The 16,247-nt window shown below is 41.1% G+C and overlaps 1 protein-coding gene across 1 annotated transcript; it reads right to left on the reverse strand.

Annotated features, from left to right (window-relative positions):
* Positions 1 to 372: 372 nt before the first annotated feature.
* slc22a7b.1 (solute carrier family 22 member 7b, tandem duplicate 1) lies at positions 373 to 15,603 on the reverse strand. The gene is made up of 10 exons (XM_061729940.1): positions 15,167 to 15,603; positions 14,983 to 15,086; positions 14,029 to 14,183; positions 10,745 to 10,913; positions 10,515 to 10,638; positions 10,323 to 10,432; positions 5,908 to 6,122; positions 5,672 to 5,780; positions 4,153 to 4,359; positions 373 to 498 (listed from the first exon to the last, which is right to left on the reverse strand). Exons 1-10 carry the CDS (start codon positions 15,545 to 15,547, stop codon positions 453 to 455), a joined length of 1,620 nt encoding a protein of 539 aa, XP_061585924.1. The 5' UTR covers positions 15,548 to 15,603; the 3' UTR covers positions 373 to 452.
* Positions 15,604 to 16,247: the final 644 nt, after the last annotated feature.

Raw genomic sequence — 16,247 nt, forward strand, 5'->3', positions numbered from 1 at the left:
CAGCACAAATTATCTGTCCCCATATGATAAAATCCACCATCCCCCCTGATTTCTTTTTACAACTCGAGTACTGGAAACAAGTGAAACAATCCCAAATCAATACTCTTCCACCACTGTGCAGGGCAACTGACAGGAAATTGGGGTGATACGTGTGGCATGGTACATAATGGCCAAACCCCTTTATTTCTGGCCTCATTGTGCCTAACATCTACAATTGTTTTTGTTTATTAGATGCCATAAAAATGGAATACTATAATATTTGAAACCTTTGCATCTGTTTCGAGCTGGGACAGGCTCCAACAGACGCTCCAATCTTGGAAAGAGTGAAAACTGTGTTGAGTGTTTTCCGCTTGTGAGTAGTTGTAGTAGTTGAGTAGTCCTCTGTGTTGAATGATGGACTCCAAATTGTTTGAAAAAAAATTCTGGTAATTCCAGACATAATCTGCGACCTCTCACTCCTTTGTTTGCATCTCATCAGAGGTGGAAACCGATGGTCTTCTGCAAAAGAAAACACAATCGCATTTTCCCGTTTAAACTCACAAAAAATTTGAAGGTATTTAAAAATGACTCCACAAACAGAATAACATTTCTAGAAAGGTAACTCATGAGAAAATGGTGGTGTAAAGAAAAGTTAATGAAAGGAGAGACATATAAAGGTAAACAAATATGGAAAAATAAAGATAGATACACAAAATAAGAAGTAAATGTGAAAATGTATATTTTTTATTTCATTTGCAATTTAATTTATTTATCTTGTTTTATTTTTTCTCATTTTTTCAGACTGCTTTTGATTCTTCAATTTCCCAGATTGCATTTCTGACAACCATTCAGTGCAGGTTTAATTATTTGTTATTTGATAAATGTTTACTGCTTTTCCAAACTGTGAATTCTCGCTGTTTATCTGCTTCACATGTTAAGATTTAAGCACCCTCACCAGCCCCTGGGGTCTGATGTGAAAAATACATTTTTGTGTATATACAGAAAGGAAGTAACTCGGTTAATACAAATAAGTATCTTATGTAAACCTCAGTTGTCATAATTGTAAAAAAAATAAAATAAAAAATAAATAAATAAAAAAATAAATAAGATTGTAAATACAAGCCCAAGACTGGTTTGTGCTGGGATGGACACCAGGCCACGAACGGATGCTGACATCCCCACTTTAGTAATTTACTCATAAAAACACTGTTTCCACCCCAGTGGAATAAACATGAGAATGAGACACCCATGCACAGCTGAAAATGAGTACTTATGAAAATGTAAAAATAACTATAATTCATTCCTGCTCAAATTGTGTGTTGTAGTGTTGGTCTGTTGTATTATTTATTTAATTTCTGTATTCATTTCACATAAATTGTTCAAAGTGGTGTGCAGGATCTGAAAAAAGAGACTTTGCGTGTACATATGGTTTAACCATTTGGCCTCTGGTCTTGTGTCTGAACCCTCTGATTTCCAGGTTAGTGAAACTGGCCACTAGAGGCGCGTTTCCACTAGCAGGAGTTCAGGATAAATCTGCCGGACAGGAACCTCTACAGCAGGGGTCGGCAACCCAAAATGTTGAAAGAGCCATATTGGACCAAAAACACAAAAAACAAATATGTCTGGAGCCGCAAAAAATGAAAAGTCTTGTATCAGCCTTAGAATGAAGGAAACACATGCTGCATGTTTCTATATTAGCTATAATATATATTCTTTTTCATTATGCACTTCGAGAAAAAAGTCGAATGTTGAGAAAAAAGTCAAAATGTTGAGGAAAAAGTCAAAATGTCGAGAAAAAAGTCGAAATGTTGAGATTAAAAAGGAAAGGAAAAAGGAAGAAAAAAAGGAAAAAAAGAAGAAGAAAAAGAAGAAAAGAAAAAAAAGGAAAAAAGAAAAAAGAAAAAGAAGGAAAAAAAAAGGTCAAACATTTTTGAAAAAGCTCCAGGAGCCACTATTGGGGCGGCGCTAAAGAGCCGCATGCGGCTCCAGAGCTGCGGGTTGCCGACCCCTGCTCTACAGGGTCGACCGTCTGCTCGGCCCCTTCAGCCGGCGTGTTTCCATCACACTGTAGCGCCACACAAGGACCGTTGACTGAAAAATAGAGCTGTCGATCACCAGATGGTGGTAATGTTCATTTCTTGCAACTGCAAGACCAGCAGAAGAATGAAGAGAAGAAACATAAACAAGGGATGCTACTTGTTTTTTTTTCTTTTTCTTTTTTTATAAACATACACCTCGACAGTAGTGATTAAGATTAAAAGAAACCCCCAGCCGTACTTCTAAACTGGGGTGAAATGACTGCAGGACCTGAACCGATTCGTTGGTCCAGTCATCGGTTTTTGCAGGTACTCTAACTGCATCACATGTACATCCAAATGCTTAAATGATTTGTGGTCACATGATCTAAGCTCACATGAGAGGGCTGAACGTAATTTCCTGCTTTTAGAATACCCAAGCAGCAGAGGCCTCCCACCAGGTAGCCCCTCTAGACCAAAAAAGGCCCTCTCCTACTACAGAGCTGTTATTTGGCCAGTAAAGGTTCCTTAAGGCCACATTACAGGGCTGTTCCTGGTAATGGAAACAAGGCCCTGAAAAATCAACCCGGAGTGGTCCAACAATCAACTTCAAAGCCTGAAAATCCTCACCAGTCAAAACATTTAGAGCTGAAGAAGCTTTTAGATAAGAGGTTGAATGCAGTGGGTATTGAACAGTATTGTATTGAACAGTATTGTATTGAACAGCTGTTTGTGCATGTGTAAATGATATGATCAATAAGTGGAATGTCACTAGTTAGGCTCCCCTCCTCTCGCCCCCTCCCACACACACACACTATACTATAGACCAGGGGTCAGCAACCTGCGGCTCTAGAGCCGCATGCGACTCTTTAGCGCCGCCCTAGTGGCTCCCTGGAGCTTTTTCAAAAATGTTTCACCTTTTTTCTCCTTTTTTCTTCTTTTTTTCCTCTTTATTTTCCCTTTTTTTTCTTTTTTTTCTTTTTTTTTCTTTTTTTCTTCTTTTTTTCTCTCTTTTTCTTCCTTTTTCCTTTCCTTTTTAATCTCGACCTTTTGACTTTTTTCTCGACATTTTGACTTTTTTTCTCAACATTGCCACTTTTTTCTTCAACATTAATTTTGACATTTCGACTTTTTTCTTGATATTTTGACTATTTCCTCGACATTTTGACTATTTCCTCAACATTTCGACTTTTTTCTCAATAATTCGACTTTTTTCTCAACATTTCGCCTTTTGCCAGTTGCCTTCATTCTAAGACTTATACAATACTTTTCATTTGTTCATTTGTTTTTTGTGTTTTTGGTCCAATATTGCTCTTTCAACATTTTGGTTTGCTGACCCCTGCCATAGACGTTCCTGTGCACGCCCCATCAAGCATATGCTGGAGCGCTTTTTTTTTTTTTCTATTTTAAATCGTGTTGTTACATCAAATGACAGGCGGGAGAGGCAGAAGAGAAAGCTATGGGGGCACAAAACAGAAAGAGGAAGAGGGAGAAGGAGAAAGATTTTGAGGGGATGAAAAAAAGCTTTTCAAAGTATTTGAAAGACAGTGGGTAAGTTATATCAGTGTATCCACTGTTGTCATGAATAACAGTGGATACACTTGTTCATTTTAAGAAATAAATAAGATTTCCGAAAGTAGCGATCCTCATTGAATGTCTTGAAAAGTCAAGAAGAAAAGTCAGGTTGCTCTCTGTTCTAGCTTTTCAGGATTACCATGACCTCAATCACAGATAATCTACACCAGCACCCATGAGAATGAAATCCCTCTACGTATAAATCCATATTTGCTCAGTTTTTGGGGAAAAAGGATTTTCATCACAGTTGTGAGCAGTGAACAAGGCTTTACTGGAACATTTCCAATGTAAAGTATATGTAACACAGCCTGCCGAATTGTAAAACTGCTAACTTGGAACTTGAAAACTGCAGATTCAAGGGCAGAAGTTAACAACTAAGCTCATTTTCAAGACAGTAGGTAACTATGAGATTTGATTGGAGGATGGAAAGGGAAAAATTAAAAGAAGAGGATACTATATGAAATAAATATTCAGGGAAAAAACACTTTCCTTTCCAAATCGATGCACATTCTTTCATTTTAAATCTTTTAGATGGGTGCTTTCTTTTTTTTGTGGTATTCCTGTCATTACACTGAAATTATACCTTGTCCGTTCCACATCCTCAATGGTTTCTGGCAGACGGACGTTTCGGGTTTCCGGGAGAAAAGAAGCTGACAGTCCTGCGATTAAAGCCACCGAAACGAAGATGATATTTGGCAGATGGAACCACACGTCTTCAAGCATGATCATCAGTGGAGACACAGAGACGCCCAGACGGCCCATGAAGGAGCTGTGACCTAATCCGATCTGCCTGGGGAGCAAAAGCACACGACAACTGTTTACTTCACCTGTTCCAGTCTTGGGAATTGTTTAGAAATCACCCATATGCCTTGGTTAGATGTGGTTTACATATGCATTATAGAAGCAAGCAGTACTGGAGTTGAGGGGGGGATGAGGGGGGATGGCATCCCCCCCTGAAATAAAAACGGTCAAAATCATCCTCCCTGTAAAACTGCCATTCCTCCTTTCCATCCATTATGTCATTTCCTCAATGAATGTGGTTTTACTGCTATTTCAACATTTAGAGTCATCACCAGAAAAATGTGACAATTCTCACCTGTTTCAGGTAAATTTTCACTTGAAATAAGTGGGAAAATCTGCCAGTGGGACAAGATTTATCATCTTATTACAAGTAAAACAATCTTGTTCCACTGGCAGATTTTCTACTTATTTCAAGGGAAAATCTACTTGAAACAGGTGAAAATTGTAGTTTTTTCCAGTGATGAGTCTTGTTTTAAGTGTAATGAGATTTTTTTTTACTAAAATGAGACATTTTAACTAGAAATAAGACAGAGATTCTTGTTAAGATTTTTAGTTTTTGCAGTGATCCATTTTACTTATGCTGTGAAGGACAGAGTCATATTTATAATTTCAGAAAACTGCCATCCCCCCTTTCCATCCCATATGTCATTTCATCAATGAATGTGGTTTTACTGCTATTTCAACATTTAGAGTCATCACCAGAAAAATAACACCAGAAAAATAACTTATTTGACAATTTTCACCTGTTTCAAGTAAATTTTCACTTGAAATAAGTAGAAAAATCTGCCAGTGGAACAAGATTTATCTTCTCATTACAAGCAAAGAAATCTTGTTCCACTGGCCGATTTTTCTACTTATTTCAAGTGAAAATCTACTTGAAACAGGTGAAAATTGTTGTTTTTTCCAGTGATGAGTCTTGTTTTAAGTGTAATAAGATTGTTTACTAAAATGAGACATTTTAACTAAAAATAAGAGATTTTGCAGTGATCCATTTTACTTATCCTGTGAAGGACAGAATCATATTGATAAGTTCAGAAAACTGTTTTTTATTGTTGTGTTTTGATGTATTTGATGTAAGCCCAGTGGATATTTAAAGCTTACAGAAGGCTGCATTTAACTGCTGCCATGTCATTCCTGCAGTATTTCTGCAGCTGTTTTGGTCAGTGCTATTATTTGTAATATATTATATTATTTGTAATCAGCACAAATTATCTGTCCCCATATGATAAAATCCACCATCCCCCCTGATTTTTTTTTACAACTCGAGTACTGGAAGCAAGTGAATGATGTGTTTTCGAGACCTCATGACTGTTGGGTAAATCTCTGTTGTGTACAAGAATGCAGTTGTAAAAGCGGCTTCAGAGAACATCTTGCCCAAAGCTCCCACGGTCGTCTTTAAAGCCCACTGATCTGGGAAGACAAAAGGTTTTTCAGTTGTTTAATCTTTTTTTGAAACTGTGTCTGTCCCACATTCTTGTTGCGGTAGCTATACGCTCTTTCATTCTAAGAAATATACAAACCGGAAATAATCATTTACCTTGGGAGATGAAAAAGTTGCAGAATATGCACAGTCCTGTCAGAATAAGTGTTCCAGCCTGAGTCAACCTTCGACCAATTCTGTTCAAAGATAAAACTATGAAGATTTTTGCTGGAACTTCTATTCCGCCGTAGATGAACTGTGTGAGGTAAATGTTCACACCAAACCCCGGGACATTCAGACTGATTCCATAATACGTGCAGTTAATTCCAAACCTATGCACAAGGAGAAAATGTAAGAATACAAAAAAAGCTTAGATAATCACACTTGTATGTAAAAGGATTCAACTTTTAAAGAAACCATGTGTAACTGTGACAACAATACAGGACTGTCTCAGAAAATTAGAATATTGTGATTCTCTGTAATGCAATTACAAAAACAATTAAAGCTGCAAGCAGCGATGAACGGGCCCTCGCACTCACGGCCACCGCCCCCCCATAAGCATATCAGAAATGACACCACCCACGACTCTCTATATCAAACCATTCAAAAGTTATAGCAGAAAAAAGGGACAACCAATCAGAAGAAGGGGCGGGGCTAATTCAGGCCAATGAAGGTCAAGGACTCCATACAGAATCCGATGACACCACCCACGACTCTCTATGTCAAAACATTCAAATGTTATAGCAGGAAATAGGGACAACCAATCAGAAGAAGGGGCAGGGCTAATTTTCACCAATTATGGTCAAGGACTCAATACTGAGTCCCATGACACCACCCACGACTCTCTATGTCAAACCATTCAAAAGTTATGGCAGAGAAAAGTATTCTAGGGGGCGCTGTTGAGCCGTTAGGCCACGCCCATTAATGCAAACCATGAAATATCAAATTTATCGCCAGGCCTGGCTTGCATGCAAAATTTGGTGACTTTTGGAGAACTATCAAATATGGACCAATCAGATGAAGGGGACGCGTGCTTTTTGGCATCTAGCATCGCCACGGTAACACTTTTTAAAGAGAAAAGTAATGCGCGTAGTCGCAGGATGGAGACGCACATTCTGAGGTATAACACACCTGGGTGAACGTTACGGTTCGGGCCGTATTAATTGCCGAAGGAATGGCATAAATTGCGCCCAAAATACACAATTAATTCAAAATGGCTGACTTCCTGTTCGGTTTCGCCCATTGCGCCAAGAGACTTTTCTTTAAGTTGCGACATGATACAGGTGTGTACCGATTTTCGTGCATGTACGTCAAACCGTATTGTGGGGCTTGAGGCACAAAGTTTTCCGGGGGGCGCTGTTGAGCCGTTAGGCCACACCCATTAATGCAAACCATTAAATATCAAATTTATCGCCAGGCCTGCCTTGCATGCAAAATTTGGTGACGTTTGGGGAACTATCAAATATGGACCAATCAGATGAAGGGGACGCGCGCTTTTTCGCGTCTAGCGTCGCCACGTTAACACTTTTGAAAGAGAAAAGTAATGCGCGTAGTCGCAGGATGGAGACGCACATTTTGATGTATAACACACCTGGGTTCACGATACAGTTCGGGCCGTATTAATTCTCGAAGGAATGGCTCATATTGCTCCAAAATTACGCGATTAATTCAGAATGTTCAAAATGGCCGACTTCCTGTTCGGTTTCGGCCATGGCCGCAAGAGACTTTTCTTTAAGTAGCGACATGATACAGGTGTGTACCGATTTTCGTTCATGTACGTCACACTGTATTCTGGGGCTTGAGGCACAAAGTTTTTTCGGTCTGAACCAACCAGATGAAGGGTGGGCGCGCTTTTTGGCATCTAGCGTCGCCACGGTAACGCTTTTGAAAGAGAAAAGTAATGCGTGTTGTCGCAGGATGGAGACGCACATTTTGATGTATAACACACTTGGGTGCACGTTACGGTTCGGGCCGTATTAACTGTCGAAGGAATGGCATAAATTGCGCCAAAGTGACACGATTAATTCAAAATGGCCGACTTCCTGTTCGGTTTCGGGCATTACGCCAAGAGACTTTTATTAAGGTTGCGCCATGATACAGGTGTGTACCGATTTTCGTGCATGTACGTCAAACCGTATTGTGGGGCTTGAGTCACAAAGTTTTCCGGGGGGCGCTGTTGAGCCATTTTGCCACGCCCATTAATGTAAACCATTAAATATCAAATTTTTCGCCAGGCCTGACTTGCATGCAAAATTTGGTGACTTTTTGGGCACGTTTAGGGGGGCAAAAAGGCCCTCCTTTCGTCAGAAGAAAAAGAAAAAGAAAAAGAAAAAGAAAAATTAAAGCTGCAAGCAGCGATGAACGGGCCCTCGCACTCACGGCCACCGCCCCCATAAGCATATCAGAAATGACACCACCCACGACTTCCTATGTCAAACCATTCAAAAGATATAGCAGAAAATCGGGACAACCAATCAGAAGAAGAGGCGGGGCTAATTTTCACCAATTATGGTCAAGGACTCGATACCGAGTCCCATGACACCACCCAGGACTCTTTATGTCAAACCTTTCAAAAGTTATGCCAGAGAAAAGTATTCTAGGGGGCGCTGTTGAGCCGTTAGGCCACACCCATTAATGCAAACCATGAAATATCAAATTTATCGCCAGGCTTGCCTTGCATGCAAAATTTGGTGACTTTTGGAGAACTATCAAATATGGACCAATCAGATGAAGGGGGGCACGCTTTTTGGCGTCTAGCGTCGCCACGGTAACACTTTTGAAAGAGAAAAGTAATGCGCACAGTCGCAAGATGAAGACGCACATTTTGATGTACAACACACCTGGGTGCACGTTACGGTTCGGGCCGTATTAATTGCCGAAAGAATGGCATAAATTGCACCAAAATTACACAATTAATTCAAAATGGCCGACTTCCTGTTCGGTTTTGGCCATGGCGCCAAGAGACTTTTCTTTAAGTTGTGACATGATACAGGTGTGTACCGATTTTCGTGCATGTACGTCAAACCATATTGTGGGGCTTGAGGCACAAAGTTTTCCGGGGGGCGCTGTTGAGCCATTTTGCCACGCCCATTAATACAAACCATGAAATATCAAATTTATCGCCAGGCCTGCCTTGCATGCAAAATTTGGTGGCTTTTGGGGAACTATCAAATATGGACCAATCAGATGAAGGGGGGCGCGCTTTTTGGCGTCTAGTGTCGCCACGGTAACACTTTTGAAAGAGAAAAGTAATGCGCGTAGTCGCAGGATGGAGACGCACATTTTGATGTATAACACATCTGGGTGCACGTTACGGTTCGGGCCGTATTAATTCTCGAAGGAATGGCTCATATTGCTCCAAAATTACGTGATTAATTCAGAATGTTCAAAATGGCCGACATCCTGTTCGGTTTCGGCCATGGCGCCAAGAGACTTTTCTTTAAGTTGCGACATGATACAGGTGTGTACCGATTTTCGTTCATGTACGTCAAACCATATTATGGGGCTTGAGGCGCAAAGTTTTTTCTGTCTGAACCAACCAGATGAAGGGTGGGCGCGCTTTTTGGCGTCTAGCGTCGCCACGGTAACGCTTTTGAAAGAGAAAAGTAATGCGTGTTGTCGCAGGATGGAGACGCACATTTTTATGTATAACACACTTGGGGGCACGTTACGGTTCGGGCCGTATTAACTGCCGAAGGAATGGCATAAATTGTGCCAAAGTGACACGATTAATTCAAAATGGCTGACTTCCTGTTCGGTTTCGGCCATGTCGCCAAGAGACTTTTCTTTAAGTTGTGTACTGATACAGGAGTGTAGCGATTTTTGTGCATGTACGTCAAACCGTATTGTGGGGCTTGAGGCACAAAGTTTTCCGGGGGGCGCTGTTGAGCCATTTTGCCACGCCCATTAATGTAAACCATTAAATATCAAATTTTTCGCCAGGCCTGACTTGCATGCAAAATTTGGTGACTTTTTGGGCACGTTTAGGGGGGCAAAAAGGCCTTCCTTTCGTCAGAAGAAAGAAAGAAAGAAAGAAAGAAAGAAAGAAAAATTCCTACAGATACAATAGGGCCTTCGCACTGAAGGTGCTCGGGCCCTAAAAATTCCTACAGATACAATAGGGCCTTCGCACTGAAGGTGCTCGGGCCCTAAAAATGTCATACATTCTGGATTCATTACAAATCAACTGAAATATTGCAAGCCTTTTATTATTTTAATATTGCTGATCATGGCTTACAGCTTAAGAAAACTCAAATATCCTATCTCAAAAAATTTGAATATTCTGGGAATCTTAATCTTAAACTGTACACCATAATCAGCAATATTAAAATAATAAAAGGCTTGCAATATTTCAGTTGATTTGTCATGAATCCAGAATGTATGACAATTTTGTTTTTTTTTTAAATTGTATTACAGAAAACAAAGAACTTTATCACAATATCCTAATTTTCTCAGAAGGTCCTGTACTTCTCTTATGTGTTACATTACATTAAATGTAAAATTATTTTCAGAAATAATAGGGACATAGTCACCAAACAATGCCAGTGAGAAGAGCCAGTTTTCTCATTGTGGGAGTTCTCACAAGGTCCAGAAAGGAATATTTCCTATTTTCATCATCTGAAAGTATGACTTTGGACAGGAGCTGGAGAGAATAAGGGACATTTTGATTTATAAAGAGGATATTTGCTGCTTCATAAGGTCCACAAATGAGTGAAATGTTGTACCTCAGGCTTTAAGTCAGCCATGAACTCCTCTCTGCGGTTGACTTGTGCACATTGTTTAAGGTAAAAATGAGCCTGCTCCACTTTACCGCTACTGAGCAACCATCTGGCAGACTCTGGGAGCCATCTGTGACAAAATTAACATTAATTCAACACTTTGGTTCAGCAAAACTATGAATTGTTAAGTAAAGTGAAGAGGATATTTCTTCTTATTGTCACTTATTTGTCCTTACCGCCAGGTGAACATAGCAACCAGCAGCGGGGTGGTCACAGTAAAAGTCAGTTTCCTCCAATCATTCACAAAATAGGCGAGGCCAGGAAGTATCACAGTTGAGAAACTCCAGTCCAAGCTCATTAAAACACCCACGTAAGTTCGATGCTTGATGCCCACCCATTCAACACCTACGAAGAGCAGTATTTTTATCATTAACTAACTGTTGAGGTTAAAACACAAAGATGATTTAAAGACATGGCTTAATAATATTGTTTTGTTTTTTAAATTAAGAAAAATCTTAAACCGCCTTCCTGATATAGGAATCTAAACCCAAATTGCAAATCATCAATTTAACCAACAAAAAAACCCTTGACTGGAGACAAATGTACAAGTAGTTGGTGTTTGTCAAGTCATTATGCGTAAACAACTCAGAGAGACATCAAAGAGGCTGATGATGGCACATTAGAAACTACCCTTGATGCTAGACAGATATCTAGCACATTAAATATCAGGACCCGTTTGTTTGTTGGCAATGACACAGGTCAAAGGTTTTCTGTAAATCTTCACAAGGTTTTCACAAACTATTGCTGGTATTTTGTCCCATTCCTCCATGCAGATCTCCATCCATCCATCCATCCATCCATCCATCCATCCATCCATCCATCCATCCATCCATCCATCCATCCATCCATCGTCCGCCGCTTATCCGTTCCCGGGTCGCGGGGGCAGCAGCCTCAACAGGGATGCCCAGACTTCCTTCACCCCAGACACTTCCTCCATCTCTTCCGAGGGGAGTCCGAGGCGTTCCCAGGCCAGCCGAGAGACATAGTCTCTCCAGCGTGTCCTGGGTCTTCCCCGGGGTCTCCTCCCGGTGGGACATGTCTGGAACACCTCCCTAGGGAGGAGGGACATGCCTGGAACACCTCCCTAGGGAGGAGGGACATGCCTGGAACACCTCCCTAGGGAGGCGTCCAGGAGGATCCGATACAGATGCCCAAGCCACCTCAGCTGACTCCTCTCAATGTGGAGGAGCAGCGGCTCGACTCCGAGCTCCTCCCGGGTGACTGAACTCCTCACCCTATCTATAAGGGAGCGTCCAACCACCCTGCGGAGGAAACTCATCTCGGCCGCTTGAATCCACGATCTTATCCTTTCGGTCACTACCCAAAGTTCATGACCATAGGTGAGGGTAGGGGCGTAGATTGACCGGTAAATCAAGAGCTTCGCCTTTCGACTCAGCTCCCTCTTCACCACAACGGTCCGGTACAACAACCCCATAACTGCGGACACTGCACCGATCCGTCTGTCAATCTCCCGCTCCATCATTCCCTCACTCGTGAACAAGATCCCGAGATACTTGAACTCCTCCACCTGAGGCAGGACTTCTCCACCCACCCGGAGAAGGCACGCCACCCTTTCCCGATGGAGAACCATGGCCTCGGTTTTGGAGGTGCCGATTCTCATCCCTGCCGTGTCGCACTCGGCCGCAAACCGCCCCAGCACATGCTGAAGGTCCCGGTCCGATGAAGCCAACAGGACAACATCATCTACAATAAGCAGAGATGAAATCCTGAGGTTCCCAAAGCGGATCCCCTCCGGCCTCTGGCTGCGCCTAGAAATCCTGTCCATAAAAATAATGAACAGGATCGGTGACAAAGTCCAACATGCACCGGGAACAAGTCTGACTTACCGCCGGCTATGCGAACCAAACTCCTGCTCCGATCATACAGAGACCGGACAGCCCTTAAAACAGGGCCCCGGACTCCATACTAAACGAGAACCCCCCCACAGAATGGCATGAGGGACGCGGTTAAATGCCTTCTCCAGATCCACAAAGCACATGTAGACTGGTTGGGCAAATTCCCACGAACCCTCGAGCACCCTGCGGAGGGTACAGAGCTGGTCCATGCAGATCTCCTCTAGAGCAATGATGTTTTGGGGCTGTCGCTGGCAACACAGACTTTCAACTCCCTCCAAAGATTTTCTATGGGGTTGAGATCTGGAGACTGGCTAGGCCACTCCAGCCTGACGAAGCCACTCCTTCGTTGCCTGGGCGGTGTGTTTGGGATCATTGTCATCCTGAAAGACCCAGCCACGTTTCATCGTCAATGTCCTTGGTGATGGAAGGAGGTTTTCACTCAAAATCTCCCGATACATGGCCCCAATCATTCTCTCCCTTACACAGATCAGTCGTCCTGGTCCCTTTGCAGAAAAACATCCCCAAAGCATGTTTCCACCCCCATGCTTCACAGTAGGTATGGTGTTCTTTGGATGCAACTCAGCTTTCTTTCTCCTCCGAACATGACAAGTTGTGTTTCTACCAAAAAGTTCTATTTTGGTTTCATCTGACCATATAACATTCTCCCAATCCTCTTCTGCATCATCCAAATGCTCCTCAGATGGGCCTGGACATGTACTGGCTTAAGCAGGGGGAACGTCTGGCTCTGCAGAATCCCTGGCAGCGTAGTGTGTTACTGATGGTACCTTTGTTACTTTGGTCCCAGATCTCTGCAGGTCATTCAGCAGGTCCCCTCAGTGGTCTTGGTTGTCTTCCATTTTCTACGAATTGCTCCAACAGTTGATTTCTTCACACCAAGCTGCTTACCTATTGCAGATTCAATCTTCCCAGCCTGGTGCAGCTCTACAATTTTGTTTCTCCCGTCCTTTGAAAGCTCTTTGGTCTTGGCCATAGTGGAGTTTGGAGTGTGGCTGTTTGAGGTTGTGGACAGGTGTCTTTTATACTGATAACCAGTTAAAACAGGTACCATTTATACAGGTAACGAGTGGAGGACAGAGGAGCCTCTTAAAGAAGAAGTTACAGGTCTGTGAAAGCCAGAAATCTTGCTTGTTTGTAGGTGAACAAATACTTATTTTACCAAGGAATTTACCAATGAATTCAGTAAAAATCCTACAATGTGATTTGTGCCCCCCCTATTCTGTCTCTCATAGTTGAAGTGTACCTATGATGAAAATTACAGGCCTCTCTCATCTTTTTAAGTGGGAGAACTTGCACAATTGGTGGCTGACTAAATACTTTTTTGCCCCACTGTATATATGTATATAAATGGGCTCTGACTTGAAATCTGAGAAGAACATGGGTCCCATTTTGTATTATTGTGGGACTCAGATGGGAAACCTATGCACATTTAAAATATAGGACTCATGCGGGATACAAGGGTGGTCATGATATTACCAGTAATCAGTAGATTAACTAAGATCATTTCACTAATAGTATCACCTTTACTAACAGATCAAACAAATTGTTGCCATGGTGCTTTAGTTGAACTTTGACAGGTAACTCACAAAGGACGATGGAGACTAAACTTATTCCAGAAATTGCCACTCCAGTTAAAAACCTTGTGGCAGCAAATGCAGGAAAACTAGTAGAGAAAGCACTTGAGAATGCAAAGACGGTGGTTGCTACGTAGGACACCATGAGGGTTGTTTTGCGGCCAAACCTAAGAAAACAAAAGTAGTTATAGATACATTTACAGAGCAGAGTCCACAAAAACACTTAAGAAAAATCATTGATGGGAGATGTTAATATGTTCACGGTGTAGGTTACAATAAATCAAAAATGGTTTATAAATTCAGTCAGGAGTTTAAAAATGTATGTTGCAACTCAGTCACTTACACGTTGGTATGCAACCTCATTTTGCTTTATGGCATATGTTGATATATAAGAATGAACTTAGGAAGAAGAAAGTCAGAGATTTGTCTCCGTTAGATGTATATTTTAAGCAGACAAGAGCCTTACTTGCATGGTGAGGGAATATTTTGCAAGACTTCACATTAATTTCATACACATAAGCGATCCCTTCCAAGAAATGTTTTCATTTCCACATTTATTTATGGATAATATATATATGTGTATATAATAACAAAATAAATGTCCAAATCAACAGAAAAGACTGAAAATAGGAATGAACATTTTTCCAATTATTTTCAGTGCATTTTTTTTTACGTTTTTTTTTTTTTTACATTTGATTTTTGACATTCTTATATTTATATATTTTTTTGTACATAACGAGACATGCCCCATTTATCTGTTCATTTTATTCTATTTTATTTCTTATTCTATTTGATATTTTTAACGTCTTGCTGCTCAGTTGTCTTGCATTGGGGGATAAATAAAGTTTTCTGAATTTGAATTTAATCGTATTTCATAAATCTTTTAAAATATATATTTAAAATATGAAAATGAAGTGATGGAAATCTCAACAGGTGTCTGATTTGAGCATTAAAAAACATGAAGACCTGTCACTAAGATAGCCAAATACTGCTGCTCCAACCATGACCCCCATGAAGAAGATGGTAGCCGTGGCTCTGTTCATGCTTCTGTTATCACAAACCAGATCCCACTACAAAGCAAACACAAGCAACAGAAAACGTGAGGGTTAAACTGGCGGCCACATTCAGAAAATGCACCCAGAGAACTCACCTCTGTGGCCAGAGTGGACCTGAAGGTGCTGTTGTCGTACACCCAGCCATTCTCGCATGGCATCGTGGGTGCATCAGTGGTGTTGGCAGCGTTAAAAAGCAGATGATACTGGGGCTCTCGGAACATCCGGCAGGAGCTTGGATCCCCATTTGGCTGAACGGGAATACCAACGACGACCTTCTCTTCTTGAGATAGATTCCCGAAAATCGGTCCATCATCCAAAGAGCTCACGTTGCAGTGGTGAGAGGGAACAACTGCAATGAAATTATTCAGTAGAAAATGAAAAGGCAAAGTCATACGAGGAATTATCAACAAGGCGATTGTCCTCATCTGGAATTTCCCAAAGCCACTGATCTCTGCCAGCACATTCTCGAACTTCATTTTGCTAACGAATGTTGCAAAGGTTGACAGGAACAGAAGTCAGTGTAAAGCGGACGAAAACCTGGCCAGCAAGTCTTTTTCCTTTAGTTAGACACTGCCGGTTAATGGTCAGTGAGTTTGAGAGAATGTTAAATATGCAATAGCGTGTTACTCACGGAAAGCTGTGCTCACTACACTGTAATCAGGAAAGTAAGTTTCTTTTTCAATAAATAACCTGCAAAGATGGCAGCACAGGGAGGAAGCGGTGAGCACTGAACCGTTTCACGGAAAGATCTGTGACCTATAAAAGGATGTAGTGATAATCTATATGTCACAAAAACAGCTTAACATTCATTTAATGTTTTAAAAGCGATGTGTTTGTGGAGAAAAATGAATGTAAATACTTAAAATTCTTACTGGAATTCAGGTTTGATGTTTACACACACAGCTCAGCATAAGCATAAAAACCGTGGTAGTTTATTAGGGCCTTTAGTAATTCTCTCAAACTGTCCTTTATCTCTGCCACAATGATTTTAAAACAATGGAGAAAAAACAAAATAAAGAAATGACAAAACAGGTCGGAACCCACATTAACTTATTGTGGGTTTTCTGAAATAGACAAGAAGCTAAGCTTATAAAAAAAAAAAAATTTACCAAACATTAGTTTTTATCTCTTTACCTATCCAAAATGTTTAGATATTTATGTGGATATTTATGTAGT

This window comes from Cololabis saira, chromosome 1, assembly GCF_033807715.1.
Source record: "Cololabis saira isolate AMF1-May2022 chromosome 1, fColSai1.1, whole genome shotgun sequence".
Lineage (NCBI taxonomy): Eukaryota > Metazoa > Chordata > Actinopteri > Beloniformes > Belonidae > Cololabis > Cololabis saira.